Below are 18,506 nucleotides of genomic sequence, written 5' to 3' on the forward strand. Positions count from 1 at the left end.
GAGCTCTTGTTCATTAGATGAGTTGTGCTTAAAAGTAGCGAAGATGATCAAGTGCTCATAGCTCTTAAGTTATGCATTGTAGAGCACATGTTTACTAGACATTTTTTTCTTGTTTTGATCCACACTACCCCTTCCCAAAATATGGAAAGCAAAGAGCTTACAGTCGAGGAGATTTGTTTCACACTATCGAAGATCAAGAGCTGCGCGGTTTGAGGCGCCATTTCACGGATTGCGCGGCCCCTCCCGCCGGAGGTTCGAGTCCTCCCTCGGGCATGGGTGTCCGTGTTGTTCTTAGCATAAGTTAGTTTAAGTAGTGTGTAAGTCTAGGGACCGATGAAAAATGGCTCTGAGCACTATGCGACTTAACTTCCGAGGTTATCAGTCGCCTAGAACTGAGAACTAACTAAACCTAACTAACTTAAGGACATCACACACATACATTCCCGAGGCAGGATTCGAACCGGCGACCGTAGCGGTCGCTCGGCGCCAGACTGTAGCGCCTAGAACCGCACGGCCACTCTGGCCGGCTAGGGACCGATGACCTCAGCACATTTTTAAAGCCAAGGTTTCCTTCACTTTTTTGATTCGAATGATCAATCCTGTAATACCCTCGAATATTAACCATTAGTTCTGAAACCCCCTGTACAGACAGCATGGCTCAGCATTTCTGAAGTAAGCTTCCAACGGCTTGTTGAGTCCGTGCCTCGCTGAGTTGCTGCACTACGCCGGGAAATTGGAGTTTCCACATGATATTCGGAGCTATTCCTAGATGTTTGTCAGCTCATTGCATAAGCGGCTAGTGTTGTCAGTCGTGGCATTTCCAGTCGAGTACGTAGTACCCAACGCCGAGTCATGAGAATCAGTACAACAACGGAGCCTCGAGGTCACTATGAAGTGACACATTGATGGAGCAGTAGTAAGGCTCCGAGATGCATCTATACAGTCAATGAAGGGCAGTAGAGTTTCCGACTCCACCAACTCCTGCCTGTTAGAGAACAAGCACTGTAATTCTTGTGTCCAGTCGCAACGATAAACAGTTAACATTTTCTATGTGACAGAATGTAGTGAGGAGCAGGCGCTGTCTTGCACTTGTCTCCAGTTGTGAGCAAATAATCAGATTGTGTATTGCCAGGGAACTCGTCTCTAATTGCGAAAGGTGCGACGCAAAAACCTGAAGTTGCTTGAAAGGGCCACACTTCAGAGTGTATTGTTTACTCACTGATTCGGTAAGATATGCAGCACTGTAAAACACCTCTCGAATGAGGTTAAACTATTGGGAAAATAAATCGTTTTTAAACTGAATACATAAGTGATTGCAACCCTATTCACTTCCTACGAATCACTATGTACACCTGCATAATTACTCTGGAATTCGCAACTAAGTTCCTGGTAGAGGGTTCAACGAACCACCTTTAAGCCACTTGTCTACCTTTCAACTCTCGAACAGTTGACGGTGAAAACGACCATTGAATCTTTCCGCATGCACTCGGATTTTTCTTATTTTATTTATTATGATGGTAATTTATCCCTATGTAGGTGGGCGCTAGCAAAATATTGTTGAACCGTATCATCTTCATCTTTGCCTAGGTGTGGTGTGTCGTCTTCCGGAGCCTTGGCTTTGCTCTACCACGATTGGTCCGTTTGGTTTTAAATTTCGGAGGGCGCTGCGTTCTGTGGAGATACCTGCTGACGACGAGAGTATCGAGTGCTGCTGCCGGAGTGAGACGGGGAGTTTAGTTTCCGGTTGTGTGGCAGCGCAATGTTGCGGGAAAGGTGGTGGAACTTCCTGTGAACGCACGTGACTGCTACGAGCGTGTGTACTCGGGTCGGCGGCAGTCGTTCTGGACGGGCTATGTGATAAGGAAGCTCGGCGTGGCAACTGTTGACGCGTCGTGTCAGCGTTGCTATGGCGGAACTGGGGCGATTGACACAACTCGAGTTGGTGCTGGTTGCAACCCGTCGCCGAATACTTGTATACCTTCTGGACTAGCGGTGAGAATTTCTTGACTTGATGTGTCTCACTCAATTTCTGCCAGTGTCTTCGGGTGTGTTTTGCTCTAAGGTCGTGTGCCATGGTGTTTCGCAATTTTAGTAGGCTCAGGCGTGCCCGAAATCAAGTGTAACTATCACTAGAAAAGATTGTTAACTCGCTGTGCCGTAATAACGGAACCTAAAATATTATCTGTGGTTGAAACTTTATACTGAGTGCAATAACGATCTTGTATTTTACTGAGTGGTATTATTATGTAGTACTGGCCGTCACATTTACTAAGTCGAAGATTTACGAAGGCCAGTGGGCGTCATTGACAGTTCCTCCCTAAATAGGTTTTATATTTTTAACCATGTGTTTCAGTGTTTAGTAATTTTTATTTTGTGTTATAGAGAGTTGATGTCATGCCCTATGTGGACGATTCGCCACGTTGAAGTTTCCAGTTCTGCTGGTCTGTGCCATATTGCTAAAGCAGGCAGTCCTAGCATAGCCGATTGTAAATTTTTCCTAGTGGTGAGGAGCACGGGCTAGTTTAAAGTGCTAACTCACTAACTTCAACCATTCTCAAATATTTATTACTGCTGATATTCAGGCCCTTCAGGCCGAGTGGCGACGTCACTACCCCTTTTGGTTATTAATTTTATATTTTTAGCTTGTTTCATAAAAAAACCTTTGGTATATGAATTTGTCTTTTGGTTTTTACTGCTCCTTTGGACGAAGTAAATCAACTGTTTGCTTAGCATTCTTTTAGCATTATCAAAACAGTATTTGTGGTTATGTGATTGGCCCTTCTGGCCGAACAATTCAAGTCATTCCTTTCAGTAACTTATTGTATTGGTCAATAATTAATCAAAAGTGTTGGGTCCCTCAGACCGTGATTTTCTCCTTATGTTGTGAATGTTCAGCGGCCCTTCAGGCCTGGAGTCTAAAACAATTTTATTGTGTATTGTGATTTATATATATATATATATATATATATATATATATATATATATATATATAAATCACATTACACAATAAAATTGTTTTATATATATGCCAGTGAGCAAGTGTTTTTTTAATGTTTAATAAAATTAAATTGTGTTTGAAACTGTAACCTGATTTGAGTCTACGCTTTCACTCCCTGCAGCATTTGAGCTCTGCTTACCTTACGTTTTGGCTAAGTTTTCCCATATCATGACGTTTCAATTGTCACACTCCGAGGAAAAAGTTGCTGACCAGCGAGAAACGCCTTTATTTTAATGACTGCCACCCAATTCGTTTATCATACCTGTGGCGCTCTCTCCATTACTTCGAGATAATGCGAAACGGGCTGTCCTTTGAAGTTTTTCCTATGTCCTCCGTCAATCCTGTCTGGTGCGGATACCACACTGCAAAGCAGTACTCCATAAGAGGGCGGAATAATTTATTATGAGCAGTCTCTTTAGCAGACATGTTACATTCCCTGAGAGGTCTGCCAACAAACCGCATTCTTTGGTTTAATTTCGCACTACATTATGTACGTGATCGTTCGAGTTTGTTACTGTAGTTTTAAGTATTTAGTTGAGTTTCCAGCCTTCAGATTTGTGTAATATATCGTGTAATAGGAATTTATCGGAATCCCTTTAGTACTCATGTGGATGACACTTTTTATTACTAAAAGTCAACTGCCACTTCTTGAATCCTACAGATATAATGTCTAAATCATTTCACAATTCTCTTTGATCATCTGATAACTTTATAAGCTGGTAAATCACAGCATCGTTTACAATCTAAGAGCGTTGCTCAGAGCGCCTTTAACATTTCCGTGAGGAACCCCAGATAGTAGTTCTGATTTCACTGGATGACTTTCCGTAATTTTTTAGGATCTGTGATCTCTATGACAGTAAATCACGAATCCAGTCACACAACTGAGAAGATATTCCGTAGGCACGCAACTTAATCAGAAGACGCTTGTGAGGAACGGTGTCAAAAGCCTACTGGGATTATACTCTGAAAATCTAAATATATCGAACTTCTAAACGACCCCTGTCGATAGCACTCATTACTTGGTGAGAATTAAGAACTGTCTATGTTTCACAAGAACGATATTTTCTGAATCCGTATTGGCTATTTGTCAATGAATAGTTTTCCTCGGAATGATTCATAATGTTCGAGGACATTATATTTTCGAAAATCCTACTGCAAATCGACGTTAATGATATGCGTCTGTAATTCTACGGATTACTCCTATTTCTCTCCGTAGGTATTGGTGTGACTTCAGCAACCTTCTAGTCTTTGGATACTGATCTTTCTATGAGTGAGCAGTTGTATATGATTTTTAAACACAGAGCTATTTCATCAGCTAACTCTGAAAGGAACCTGACTGACATACAATCAGGACTGGAGGCCTTCCCATTCTTACATGTTTTAAATTACTTCCCTGTGTCGAGGATGTCTGCTACTAAGTTCCTCCTACTGGCAGTTGTTCTTGATTCTAATTCTGGAATACTTACTTCGTCGTCTTTTGTGAAGTAATTTCGTTCGATAGACACCTGGGCTAAGCAAGCCAGAGCACTATCTTCCCATTATTCCGTTCAATGTTAACTGACAGGCCTCACTTCATGATAAATACTAAGCCATCAACACCCTGACTGCGTTAGGTAGGCCACAATTGTTCTCCATCTGGTAGTAGAATCCGTGCAACGTGACGTAAATGGGTACTACTTACAGTTACAAATGAGCAGCCGATATGCTATCTTCATGTGACAAATGGGCTGGCGGATAAGTCCAGAAATAGTTGTTGTAGGAGTACGGCGTGAGCAGCACTTCAGCAGCTCTAGAAGCCAAGAAAGTGTTGAGTAAGACGGGTCTGCTATCGTCGGCTGGCAAATTCTGACAAGAGGTACTAAGAAAAGTAACTTTTTATTGTGAATTTACACTGTAAGTTTAAGTAGTAGATATATTTTGTCTATATAAATCGTAGTGAAGCAAATAAGATTTTATGTCTTATAAAAATACGCTTTGGTTAAAAGTCGTCTCACAAGATTCTCATTGACCACGACGCTAAGGATAGGAATTTTATTGTTTTAAATGTTTTTAAGCGTAGATTTTTGAATTTAGTATAGGGTAAGGAGATATGTTCTGCGTAGTGTTCTTGTCCGCTCTGTGCCATTTAGATCGTCATCCAGTCACCGTATATTTTTCTGATAGAAGTGTGTAGCATAGAGGAACGGCGTCGCGAAATTGTTGACTGACTAACTTACTCTGCAAATATGTTTCTTGACTCGCTGTCGATCGTGGTATTTAGGGGCAAAGCGAAATACAAAGCCGTTCTCGATTCGTCAGCCACGGCAGTCTTTAAATTATCTCTGTGACACTGAGCTGAGCAAACGAAGTCGACGTCCATTTTTAAGAATTTGACGAATCATCCCCCTCTGGTGATTATTATCCAATATTTAAAAAAAATTCCATTTACTTATTATGTTCACATTTTTACTTCATACCACTGAAAATACCTATTAGGATTCTCGGAATTCATTATGTAAAACACGGTGTTATCCGTTATAATAATGGACATTATCTAAATTAAAATGTTGGGGTGATATTTTCGTTACCCACCCACTGTAGCCCTTAAATGAGCTTTGGAGAGATTCTGCTGGACCACTACCCCACTCCCCCTCCCCTCCCCTCATTCTGAGCCCACGTATTAAATGGGTCTCTCCAAACCACGACGAGGTGGGTGACTTTTCTATGAATCTTTACTATCTCCTCCGTTAACCGAACTTGATAAGCTCGTGAAATAAATGCTGCAAAACAAATTTCTTCTTCTGAAAAGGGTTCGGAATATATCCCCAGTAGATCAAAGTATGTTTTCCTCTTTAGATCGATTCCTGGATGCGCACGACACAGAATGTAAATTACTGAGAGCTGAATCGGAAGACTTCTGAACCCATTCGACTAGATGAGGTAGATCCATGTAGAATATGACCAAATGATTTCTTTTGTACGAATAGTTTATTGTTCGTCGCTGATAAAACGGAAATGTGCCACGTTATTCAAAAATCAACATTTGGTCACGTGGGTATTTATGATGAAATATGACAGGACTTCAGCCTGCTAGAAGCTCTCCATCACTGCGCATACAACCTTCCATTGTCGTCCTGCACTCAGATACGCTGTTTTATCCTACAGAAAGCGAATATTAGCGCCGCTGTTGTGCATGAGGTTGCTTGTTGAACCACTACCGTTGGTACAACTCGTGACATATATCCCTGTCCACTTACCTGTGTTATCCAGAGGTATTGGTGTTAAGTGTTTATTCCGTACTCACAAGAAGAGGGATTTATTAATTTTGTGGTAAAGTATGAAAAGAATCAAATTGTCAGAATATAGAAAACATTTCTTCACAAGAGGAATGCATCATTTATTAAAAGTCGATTGCGAGGTAAGTTTAGGATATGACCCACTACCCAAGGAACACATTATTTAAGGGATATTTATCTATGATTTTTTTCAGGTTCGTTTTTTATACACTTGTGATATTTTTACTTTAGATTTCATAATAACTTCGTCCTTAAACATTACGTGATAATAACATGATCGATATTCTTAGCGTTTCGCAATGAGTTATAATTATCAAAATGAGGTTTCCGGCAGGTAAGGACGTTCAAAGGAGATAATACTTTCCTTCGCAGCTTTAGGTCTTTTTTTTTAACAACAAACTACAGCTATTGATATATTAAAGGGATATATTAATCGTAGTTCCGTGGGAGAGAAACTCAACACTACTATGAGCCAAAATGTACTTCAAGCTCCAAAAGAAATTATTTTTTTGGAAAAACTGTGTATTCAATGTTTAAGGCGATTCATCTGTACACCACGTAAGAAGACGTGCACATTTATTGTAAGATCAGAACCACCGATGAATACGAAAAGGTACTCTTCAATAATAGTACCGCCTTACTTTCAAGACTAATGATCTGCGGTTAGTCTGAAGGTACGGTGCATTCACTGATAGGGGATAGAAGGCAGTGGACCTACAGAGGACAGTCTTCGTAATGCATGAGCGCACAGTCGGAGGATCACGTTTAGCACATAAATTTTCAGGTATGAAGTAGTGCAATTACGAGGGGCGTTCAGAAAGTAACTTCCGATCGGTCGCGAAATGGAAACGACTATGAAAATACGATAAAGCTTTGCACGGATGTGTTGGGTAGTGTCTCTAGTATAACCCCAGTTAGCATCACGTCGCTCTTCTCATTTCTGAGCTCGCAGTGAGTGCGTAAAGATGTCTAGAAAATAGTGTCTGCCGCCAAGTACGAGGGCCTGGTGAGAAATTTCGCCTGAAGCTATGCAGCTAACATTACATAATTGTCGTGCTGTTTCTTCTTCAAGACAATTTTCAACCGCATTCTGCAGGGGCAATGAAGATGCTCCTGCATCGTTTTCAAATGGAAATGTGAGATTACCCACAATACAGTCCGCAATTGTCTCCCCCTGAGTTTCATCTCTGGTCACATGAACCGCTGTCTTTGAAGACAACATTTTGACACAGACAACGAAGTGTAGGCCAGCGTGGAGAATTGGCGGAAAGCACTGGCGGCTGCCTTCTATGATGAGGCTATTGAAAAGTTGGTACAACGCTATGACAAAAGTCTAAGTCAGAACGGCGACTACGTAGAGAAGTAGCTGAAAGGTGTAGCTAATTGTTACAAGTAAAACATTTCTGATGTTCACTGTGGTTTCAATTTGGCAATCAATCGGAGCTTACTTTCTGAACAGGCCTCGTACATGTATGCAGCACCATTTTTGCATCTGGTGGCCAAAATTGGGACTAACCCTTTTGGTGTGTAAATCGATTTTGCATTGGCGCATTAGCATATCTACCATTATTTCGCTGCTATACGATAATTACAGCCTACACTGGACCTTCATGAGTGGCTACACTTTAATTATAACCATCCGGTAGTAAGTGAGCTGTCTCCAGTAGCGACTGTCTTACTTCCATACTCAGGAGGTTCTTTAGGCGAGACGACAAGCCCTATACCGGTGTGTTTAACTTGTTCATAGACAGATAGACAGGCATACTTCCAAAGGAAACAGTAGAGGCAGGCACACATTATTTTCGGTACTTAGGCTATAGCCATACAGAGACATTAACGTGAAGAGTCTTTTGTGTTCACTAGGAGCGGAATATGAGTTTTGGAAGAGACTTTGGTAGAAAAAATTAGACATTTTCCTACATTAATCGTGCAACAGATACTGTCTATCGCTTTCATGATTATACATCTTTTCGTAAGTATTAAACAATGTTACGATAATATTTGTAGTTTCAACCTACCAGGTCTTCGAGTTCGGAAGATAATGATACCTGAAGGCAGTAAAAAACGCTCTGAGAGAAACGGATTTAAAGTATATAAGTCCATAAAAGCAATACTTATATTACATTAATACATTCCTAAGCCATAAGCAGTATCCTGGTCATCGTCCGCATCTTCTCTCTTCCTTTTAATTGCCTGGCAACTTTACGCTATTTGTGATGTTATAGCTCTTCTCTGTCACTGAGACTTAATTCATACATAATATACTAATTAACGCTGTTAAAAACTTTAGTCCTTGTTAATACTCCATCACACAAACAAAACTGCGTTATGGACACCGGATTTTATTGTTTCATACAATAGCAACACATTTTAGGTACTCTAGCCCAGCTAAAATATTTTAAACTCCCATTTAAGGTTTTGAGTTTTTCTGTCAAACTATTATCTCAAAAAAGTCTGTCTCTGAGAGATGTATGAACATTGGCTTAGTGGTGTTCGTAACATTCGCTAGAAATGAATGTTTTCGCTGAGACATATGTTCCACAAGCATTAATTTCTGATACCAGAACCTTTTATGAGCCGAGATATAGCTGAGGATTTTAATTTGTTAATAGTTTGTGAAAATAGTGGCCCATGCTGCCATTATAATTCTGCATCAAGTCTATGTGTGATTTGGTGAGGCGACTCTTGCCGTCCAGCACTCTCCTATCTCAAAGTTCCTATTTAGTTCTTTCATTCATTAATGTTCTCAGTCTTAAACGCATTCTTTTCAGCACATTTTTTATATATGCATTTGATGGAACTCAACGATATAGATTTCCTGTAACAGCTCTATCATTATGCTTTGCTGTTACCGTCTGATAGGCCGCCAGCATAACGACGCCCAGTATCTCAACTGAACGTTCGCTAACATTCAACGTACGAGACACATTCATTTCACCAATGCCCTCATCATAGTTTTTATGACAGTTGTGATCAATGGCAATACAGATGAAACACATCCTCAGCTATAGCTCGGCTCATAAAAGATTCTGGTATCAGAAATTAATGCTTGTGGAACATATGTCTCAGAGAAAACATTCATTTCTAGCGAATGTTACGAACACCATTAAGCCAATGTTCATACATCTCTCAGAGACAGACTTTTTTGAGGAAATAGTTTCACAGAAAAACTCAATACCTTAAATGGGAGTTTAAATTTTTTTAGCTGGGCTAGAGTACCTAAAATGTGTTCCTGTTGTATGAAACAATAAAATCCGGTGTCCATAACATTTTTGGCGTTATTTCCACATTCCTCGATTTTCCCTGTATCAAAGGAGGGGGCCTGAAAGTATACCTTACAGTGAGGTGTGATGACATATCTGCCAGCTGTCATCGAAAAATGTGGACTTGTGTTGGAGAATGGCGTTTGGAGAATTCGAAAGAACAATTACATTTATTAGGTAATGAAGCAACCCACTGTCATTCAGAAATTAAAAAGTAGGAGACTGCAATGGGCTAGACATGTGTCTAGACTAGAAAACAACAGAATCACCAAAAAAGCATTTGAAGGAACTCTCCAGGCAACAGTACCATTGGACCGGCCTCGTACAACGTTGAAAGGAGACGTAGAGAAGGACATCGCAGCATTAGCAATTTCCGCATGGTGGAGAGAGACTGCGAGAGACGGAAGGCGGTGGAAGCTGTTAGTTGATGCAGTGCGTGGTCTACAGGGCTCCCAAGCAGAGGAGAAGAAGACGAAGTCGTGGTATTGCTGTGAAGGAATAGGTGGTGAGTTTTACGAGGTGTTGCTTTCCTTTAGAATGTAATTCAAATGCGACGAGATTGACAATTTTTAGTTTGTCTTACTGTCTGGATGAAATGGTCTTAGATAACAATCTGAACTGCTTTACCTTTTTGTGTGTGTGAAATCTTATGGGACTTAACTGCTAAGGTCATCAGTCCCTAAGCTTACACACAACCTAAATTATCCTAAGGACAAACACACACACCCAAGCCAGAGGGAGGAGTCGAACCTACGCCTGGACCAGCTGCACAGTCCATGACTGCAGCGCCCTAGACCGCTTGGCTAATCCGGCGCGGCTTTACCTGTTTGTTGGAGAGATTCATGTTCTGTACCTACTTCCATGCCGACTATAAAACATGAGGAATGAGATGTACTCTTCTTTCCCTACGGAAGGAATTTATGTTGTAAAACAAGTAGTTTATAGTGTAAGACAAAAAGGGGTTTATTAGTGCATTGGGCAGCGAGAGCGCAATAGAGCGGTGCGTTCCAAAACGGCGTAAAGGTGCGGCTGCTATCACGCGGCTGGCCGCTACTGCGGTCGCATTGCATCTGACTTTCGCGTCAGACACCCAACGAGTGGTTCTCACGAATCATCTACTGCTTGCGGCTGATAGCAGTACGTGAGAAAAAAAGAGTTTTCCGATATTCGTGCAGTAAAAGGGTTTGTATATAAATGAAGCAAAGCTACATCAGCTCTTGAGTTTCCTGATAGACGTCCTGCTTTTCCTTTAACAACTTAAAAACCACTTCTTTCAGATTTCCGCGTTTTCTTCACTACATAATACTTCTCATTCGATTCTGAAATAATTAACAGACATGTAAAATACACTGTTTAGTATCTAATAGTTTCACATTATACCATGATGATGAAGTGTCTATTTTATCGATTAGTTTATAGTTATAGTTTTGATTTCCAGTTACCCTATCGCATAAATTTTGTGCTGTTTGCAATGTGGTCGCTGGCTACTTTACTTTTGGTTAATTTTATGTGATACACCGCTGTTTACGAAATATAGATAAAATATCGAATTTCCTTGACGCTGTAACGAAAGCCGTATCGCACTACAGTATGGAGAAAATAGGAGTTGAATAACTTAATCTGAATGTCCTGGCGCCGAGCGCCCTGCATGAACACGCCGTGTGCAAGCAGTCAGCAGCTCAGTCGTGAGAAGTTGGTGGGTGTAGATGCACATGTCTCAAAATGAGTGGACGCGATTTCCTGTTAACGCGATTTCTTGTTGTACATACTGCTGCAAGAAAGTGATGAAGAAGAAGATATTCTAGTGCAGCATTTAATAATGGAAAAGCTGAATCACATTCAATCTTTAGGACCAGGCTAGATTGCCATAATTGCTAGTTGAAGCAAGATTTTCTGGTGATAAAGATGTTTCATTATTAATTTCTGGGGATGTTGAACATGCTGTTTGTTCGATAGAATTTTCTAGACAAAAAGTTCATCCTCAGTGACATCAATTTGGCCTCTTTCATAAAGTCTGTTCTCAGTATTTTCACGGATCTAGCTGTATATCTGAAAAATGAATCACCATCGTCATCAGTTATCCAAAGTTTTCATAATCTTCTGTCATTCGATTCACGTAGCATAATAAAATTCTGAAGTTTTCCATAAATTCCTGCCTTTTACGAGATGAAACTGAATCGATATTTGTATCGATATTCTACACTGCAGTCATTGTATCATCTTCATCTTCCTTGGCACTGACGTAAGAATGTTGAATGTTTAATATACTCTACTGGCCATTAAAATTGCTACATCAAGAAAAAATGCAGATGATAGACGGGTATTCATTGCACAAATATATTATACTAGTACTGACATGTGATTACATTTTCACGCAATTTGGGTGCATAGATCCTGAGAAATCAGTACTCGGAACAACCACCTCTGGCCGTAATAACGGCTTGAATGGTGTGTACAGTTACAGCTGCCCATGCAGCTTCAACACGATATTCATCAAGAGTAGTGACTGGAGTATTGTGACGAGACAGTTGCTCGGCCACCATTGACCAGACGCATTCAGTTGGTGAGAGATCTGGAGAATGTGCTGGCCAGGGCAGCAGTCGAACATTTTCTGTATCCAGAAAGGCCCGTGCAGGACCTGCAACATGCGTTAGTGCATTATCCTGCTGAAGTGTAGGGTTTCGCAGGAATCGATTGAAGGGTAGAGCCACGGGTCGTAACTCATCTGAAATGTAACGTCCACTGTTCAAAGTGCCGTCAACGCGAACAAGAGGTGACCGACACGTGTAACCAATGGCACCCCATACCATCACGCCAGGTGATACGCCAGTATGGCGATGACGAATACACGCTTCCAATATGCGTTCACCGGGATGTCGCCAAACACAGATGCGACCGTCATGATGCTGTAAACACAACCTGGTTTTTATCCGAAAAAATGACGTTTTGCCATTCGTGCACCCAGGTTCGTCGTTGAGTACACCATCGCAGGCGCTCCTGTCTGTGATGCAACGTCAATGGTAACCGCAGCCACGGTCTCCGAGCTGGTAGTCCATGCTGCTGCAAACGTCGTCGAACTGTTCGTGCAGATGGTTGTTGTCTTGCAAACGTCCCCATCTGTTGACTCAGGGATCGAGACGTGGCTGCACGATTCGTTACAGCCATGCGGATAAGATGCCTTTGGGATGCAGCACGGCGTTCCATATTACCCTTCTGAACCCACCGATTCCATATTCTGCTAACAGTCATTGGATCTCGACCAACGCCAGCAGCAATGTCGCGATACGATTAACCGCAGTCGCGATAGGCTACAATCCGTCCTTTATCAAAGTTGGAAACGCGATGCTACGCATTCCTCCTCCTTACACGAGGCATCACAACAACGTTTCACCAGGCAACGCCGGTCAACTGCTGTTTGTGTATGAGAAATCTGTTATAAACTTTCCTCATGTCAGCACGTTATAGGTGTCGCCACCGGTGTCAATCTTGTGTGAATGCTCTGAAAAGCTAATCATTTTCATGTCATAGCATCTTCTTCCTGTCTTTTAAATTTCGCGTCTGTAGCACGTAATATTCGTGTTGTAGCAATTCTAATGACCAGTAGTGTACTTGTGAGAAGTAAAACGAAATTGAAAGCTTATGTCCTAAAAAAGTGAAGTATTATTTCATGATTAAGAGTGAAAGTTAATGGCACAGACAGCGGTGTACCATGACGCTCTCTCTTATGCTCTACCCATCCAACAATTGTAAACATATCGACCAGTCGCCATTTCTTACATTGATTTGAAGTTGAAGACCCAGTTAATTGTTCTCTTCTTCTGTCCTTTTTTATACGTATCTTTGGTATTCCAACATTTTCTCTTCTAATTACCACCTGCAATGTGTCATAATTAATTAGGTTCATGGCAACATGATAGCCGTTTACATCATTAACGTTTGCTTTCAGAATACAGCACAGCTATATGATCATAATAGAACACAGCACGCTGTCACTTCTTAGAAAGAAATTAGGGTTTGTGTTTTCTTGCAGCCACCCTCATCAAAATATTTTAAGATGAAATATGAGATCTTTGAACGTAAATAAAGTTTCCCAAATATGTGTTTGAGCTATCGATCGAAATGTGCGGTTTTTTCTCCTGCCCACAGTGGCTCCCTGTTCTCTGGTTACAATCATTTCTTTCTCCACTGTGCTGCTTGCTGTAGTCGATGCTAACTACAAGTTCATGTTCAGTAATGTTGGATCCTGTGAAAATAAAGGTGACAGGGGAATTTTTGACAAGAGTGTGTTAGGGTAACATTTAGGATGTTGCAGTACTTTTCCATCTCCATCCGCCCTATTCTGACGCTGCAAAGTCCGTCCTAATCTTGAGCTACAGTTTCAGCACTTACAAGCAATCACAGTAACTCATCGTAGCCAACTTATGGTTTTTAAACAAACCAGTTACCAAAACGGATAGTCTGTGACAGAATGCTCGATCTGCCATTATACAAGCCGATTGCTTTGTACGTTCAGCTGTCGGTTCCGACTTGCACAACACACTACATGGACTTTACTTACCTCTAAAGTCACAGTTTACGAACAAAATCCGAAATTACAAGTGTTCGTCTTTCTCACATGTTTCACTTTCACTTTGCTGCTCTCCAAGATCAAGTTTGTCTCATTATTACGTAAAATTGTTACACCTACTCAGAGCTCCTTATACAAGTGTCCTTACATGATGATAGCTGAGCTTCGGATTTCCTTAGACTTTTGAAAGCAAATCCCTTAGCCCACAAAATACACTCGAACGTCCCGTCCTATGACTGTTATAAGTCATAGCCTATCCGATATCAATGTTAAAACCGCGCTGTCCCGTGTCTTTCATTTGCCCAACTTAATAGCTTTTCTGAACAGTTTATTGAATAAACAAATTTAAAAAATACAGTTATCAAACTGACTTCCTTAAAAACAGAATTATCATGAGAGGTTTCTTGTTTTCCAGTCCTATAAACTGCCCCTAGTTGCACATTACTATATTTCTCTTATAGTAAAGTTCGCTCTCACAACCACTATCGTATATTCAGTTAACAGATGTATCAGTATCTATCTGTTATATTTCTTTACATTCACAGTATCATTCACACTAACAGAACTTATTAAACCATCAAAAATTCATAGAAAGTAGTATTAGTCACATATAATACAATTTTCTATCCAAAACATACTGGTTTAATTACTTATGATTTAAGTGTCCGTAAGATGCTGCCATCTTTCGGCCTCAGCCGTATCTACTTGCAGCTAGCTATTGGATGGGATCGCACATCTGTTACGTTGGAGCTATGACTTATGTTTGAAGCTTTATGGTCCCCACTTTCTGTCCTAGGCACGATATGAGGCGCTACGCCTCAGTACCCATTAGAACAGGGCTTCACAACATACGTGCTCGCGGAGCAAGCTGTGAGCAGCAAGGCGGGAGCACGGAGCAGCGCGAGCACGCTACCCCCACTACCAGACCAGAGCGGAGAGTGGAGAGAGTCACGCGGGGCACACAACAGCTGCCGCCAGTCAATGTGAATCTGCGGCCACCTGCAGGGATATCACTCACAAATTATAACTGCGACAAATGAAATATATAAAGGAGAGTGTACATGTGCCACATAATTTTATTAGCTTAGCGTATGCCTCTACATTCGTATTAATTTGTGGTCTGTTACACAATAGATGTCACTGAAGTGTGGGATTCTCGGTTATCTTGTACTTTTTGCTCTTTACAATTGCGTCTATGTTCGGAGTAATTGTTGTTGTGCATTGTAGGCGCAGCGTGCAGTTTAATTTTCGATCAGACAATGCGTTTCTCAGGCGCGTCTTGTTACATTTCATTGCAGAGAACGGTTGTTCACAAACATACGTGGAACCGAACATTGATATTATTGTAGCCTCCAATTTGTGCAAACGAGGAAATCTATCCTGGGGAAAGAGTCTGTAGAATTCCAAAATGTTTTTCTTGTTCTGAAATTTGTCTCTGTATTCTCTGTCACACTGGAGGTCAATGATTTCTAGTTGCAGCTCAGGACGAATCTCTTCCATATTCGCTGAATATGGAGAGGAGAACAGATCAAAATCACTGTCTAGTGCTGTCAGATCTTGAAAGCGTTGATCAAATTCTTCCTTAAGGCAACTAAACTATGTGAATAACGTTCACAGTCTTTGTGAACATCTTGCAGGGATGAGAATTTAGGAAAATGAGCTAGATTTCCTGTTTCCAGTTGACTCACCCAATTTCATTTTAAAAGCTCGTGTTCGATCTATGAAATGAGTAAGTAGCAGATCTTTACCTTGTAGTGAAATGTTCAAAGCATTCAGATGGCTAGTTAAATCTGCTAAGAACGCGAGATCACATTTCCATGAAGGCTCTTTGAAGTCAGGAACACACATGTTATTTATTTCCATGAACATATTTATCCCATCTAACAGGCAAAAATCGATTTAATAATTCGCCACGACTAAGCCAGCGGACCTCGCTGTAATAAGCCAGACTAGCATACTGGCTTTCATGCTCAAGAAAGCTTTTAAATTGTCTGTGTTGTAGCCCATGCTTCCTTATATAATTGGTTGTACGAACAACACTCATCACATTTTTAGACTGATACTCTTTGCGCATAAGTTTTCCTGGTCCATCACAAAGTGGACGCCCCTTATTTCATTCGACACGGCCAGTTTTTGCATTTTCTCCTTCAACAGCGCAACGAAACCTGACTTTTTCCCTGTCATCGCTGGTGCACCGTCTGTAGACACTGAAACTAAAGAATTGCACGACAATCCTATATTTTCAACACTTTCTTCAACACTACTTAAAATATCACCTCCGGTTGTAGTGTTCTTCAGGGCTACTACATCGAGAAGCTCCTCCTTCACCTGAAAATCTCTTATTAACACCTCTAATAAATATGGCAAGCTGCGCCGTTCCAGTGATAACAACCCTTTCGTCCAGAGCTAGAGAATACGCCATTAAATCTTTACAGATATTTGCAAGCTGGCTCTGGAAGTCGTCTGCCATGTCCTGTATGCGACGCATAATGGTCATGTTAGATAATTGCACAATCTGAAACTGTTCAACTTGAGATGGACTCAAATGTTCCGCTGCAACTACCTAACATACTTTTATTAAATCGACATAGTGAAGGGACGCAGGGATTTCGCTAAAAGCTAAACTATTTTGTAACTCACTCTGAGAGCTGCCTCAGTTGATTTTTCTTCGTCGTCCAGATCTTCTTCGGATAGCTTTCTTTTAAGTATAATAAATTCCTGTGCACGATCTGGTTCATCACATTTTCCACTTCCTTAGTCTTTCGCGTGGTACGACATATAATGTAGCTGCAAATTAAATTTACTAAAAGAATTCAGCCTTTCGTGGCATACTAAACATTTTGCAACACCATCTTTTTCTGTAAACAGGTACAATTCCTCCCAATGGGGGCTGAGCTGCGAAAGCATGGTTGGGGTTACACAACGGCGACTTGACATGATTCTTAACCAGCGAAGTGACTGTTAGAGCTGTTAGTAGTACTTTAAACGTTACACAGTCGGCGCGAATTCAATAGGCACGCTGCGGCCCTATTCAAACGTGCGCGCGCATTTCCCCTCCCTCCCCTCCCTCCCTACTCAACGACCTTGCACCTGCAAGCCCTGCATTAGAATATATATATAGTGTCTTTCACATCTTTGATGTAACTGACACTGTAGTAGTATTAAGATTGCCCATAGAGGGCACAACTATTACACATCATAGTTTACTATTCTTACCTAAAATATAAATAAGCTGTACACATACCAACTATCTGTTAATCAAGCATTTTAAATGAATCAATTTTATGTGATTAGTGTATTTCCTACTTTTATACTTTGACGATTGCGTCATATTATGAAAGCTGATTGGCAGTTGTGAAGTAGTGTGACAGGAAGTAGGCGGAGCCTCTGCATATTTAAGCTCGTGCTCATCACTCATAACCATCAGTTGACTTCGTAGCAGCTGAGGAGAGCTCTGCCTACCATCCTAAGGGAGCCATGGGTATAATTAATTTTATTTTATCTTGTTAAATTTTGACGTCATTAGACACTTTCATTTTATTTAAAGATTGGTTTCTAGTATTTCCTAAAATTAATCCACAGGTCTGATGATGGTTATGTAAAAATTACCGAAACCGGTTACCTATGTCATTGAAACATAAATGGTGTGATCAAGACTGAACTTTAGTCAAAATATAGGAACATTTCCGTCGTGTTCCTCTCTTTTTCAATAGACAGGTGACAGCAGCGGAGGTAGCCAGAAACATTGTCACCGTGTATGGGGATAATGCCATGGAACAGAGCACAGCAAGAAAATGGTATTCTTGTTTTAAGGAGAATGTTTTCCATCTTAGTGACTCTCCGTGTTCAGGAAGACGATCTGGGTTTGATGATCGTTAAAACGCATTAATCTAAAATGATGCACTTCATTGTATTCGATAACTGGCAAATGTTATGATCCGCGATCATTCCACCATCTTGCAACATTTGCATACAATTTATTTAACCGTATGGCTAAGGCCCCCGGCGGGCAGGCCGTTCGCCGCGTGCCGGTCTTTCAATTTGACGTCACTTCGGCGACCTGCAGTCGATGAAGATGATAGGATGAAGATGACAGCACAACAACCAGTCCCTGGGCGGAGAAAATTCCCCGACCCAGCTGGGAATCGTGCACGGGCCCAGAGAACTGACAATCCGTCACGCTGACCATTCAGCTACCGGGGACGGACTTTTGCATACAGTGGGGAAGCGTCAAAAGTCTGGTGCATAGGTACGGGATTCTCTCATCCAAAATGACAAAAATCAGTTGCTGGCCATATACGCATCTCTGCTTGTTCGTCATCAATTGGCTCGTGAACAACAGCGATCATTCTTATCCTGTATCGTTACTGGTGACACACAACTAAAAGAAAGAAGTGGCTGAG

General features: G+C 41.2%; 2 protein-coding genes across 2 annotated transcripts in view; both read left to right on the top strand.

The window, feature by feature from the left end:
• The window catches only part of LOC124789005 (protein yellow-like), a 72,868-nt gene extending 70,444 nt beyond the window's left edge, over positions 1-2,424 (top strand). Inside the window, exons 6-7 of the mRNA XM_047256291.1 lie at positions 1,756-1,992; positions 2,383-2,424. Of these exons, the coding sequence (XP_047112247.1) occupies positions 1,756-1,992; positions 2,383-2,424 (279 nt within the window). The remainder of the gene's footprint in view (positions 1-1,755; positions 1,993-2,382) is intronic.
• Positions 2,425-4,768: 2,344 nt separating this feature from the next.
• The window catches only part of LOC124790006 (protein yellow-like), a 63,316-nt gene continuing 49,578 nt past the window's right edge, over positions 4,769-18,506 (top strand). Inside the window, exon 1 of the mRNA XM_047257550.1 lies at positions 4,769-4,853. The gene's annotated coding sequence lies outside the window, so the exon portion shown is untranslated. The remainder of the gene's footprint in view (positions 4,854-18,506) is intronic.

The sequence above is a fragment of the Schistocerca piceifrons genome, chromosome 3 (genome assembly GCF_021461385.2).
Source record: "Schistocerca piceifrons isolate TAMUIC-IGC-003096 chromosome 3, iqSchPice1.1, whole genome shotgun sequence".
In the NCBI taxonomy this organism is placed as follows: domain Eukaryota; kingdom Metazoa; phylum Arthropoda; class Insecta; order Orthoptera; family Acrididae; genus Schistocerca; species Schistocerca piceifrons.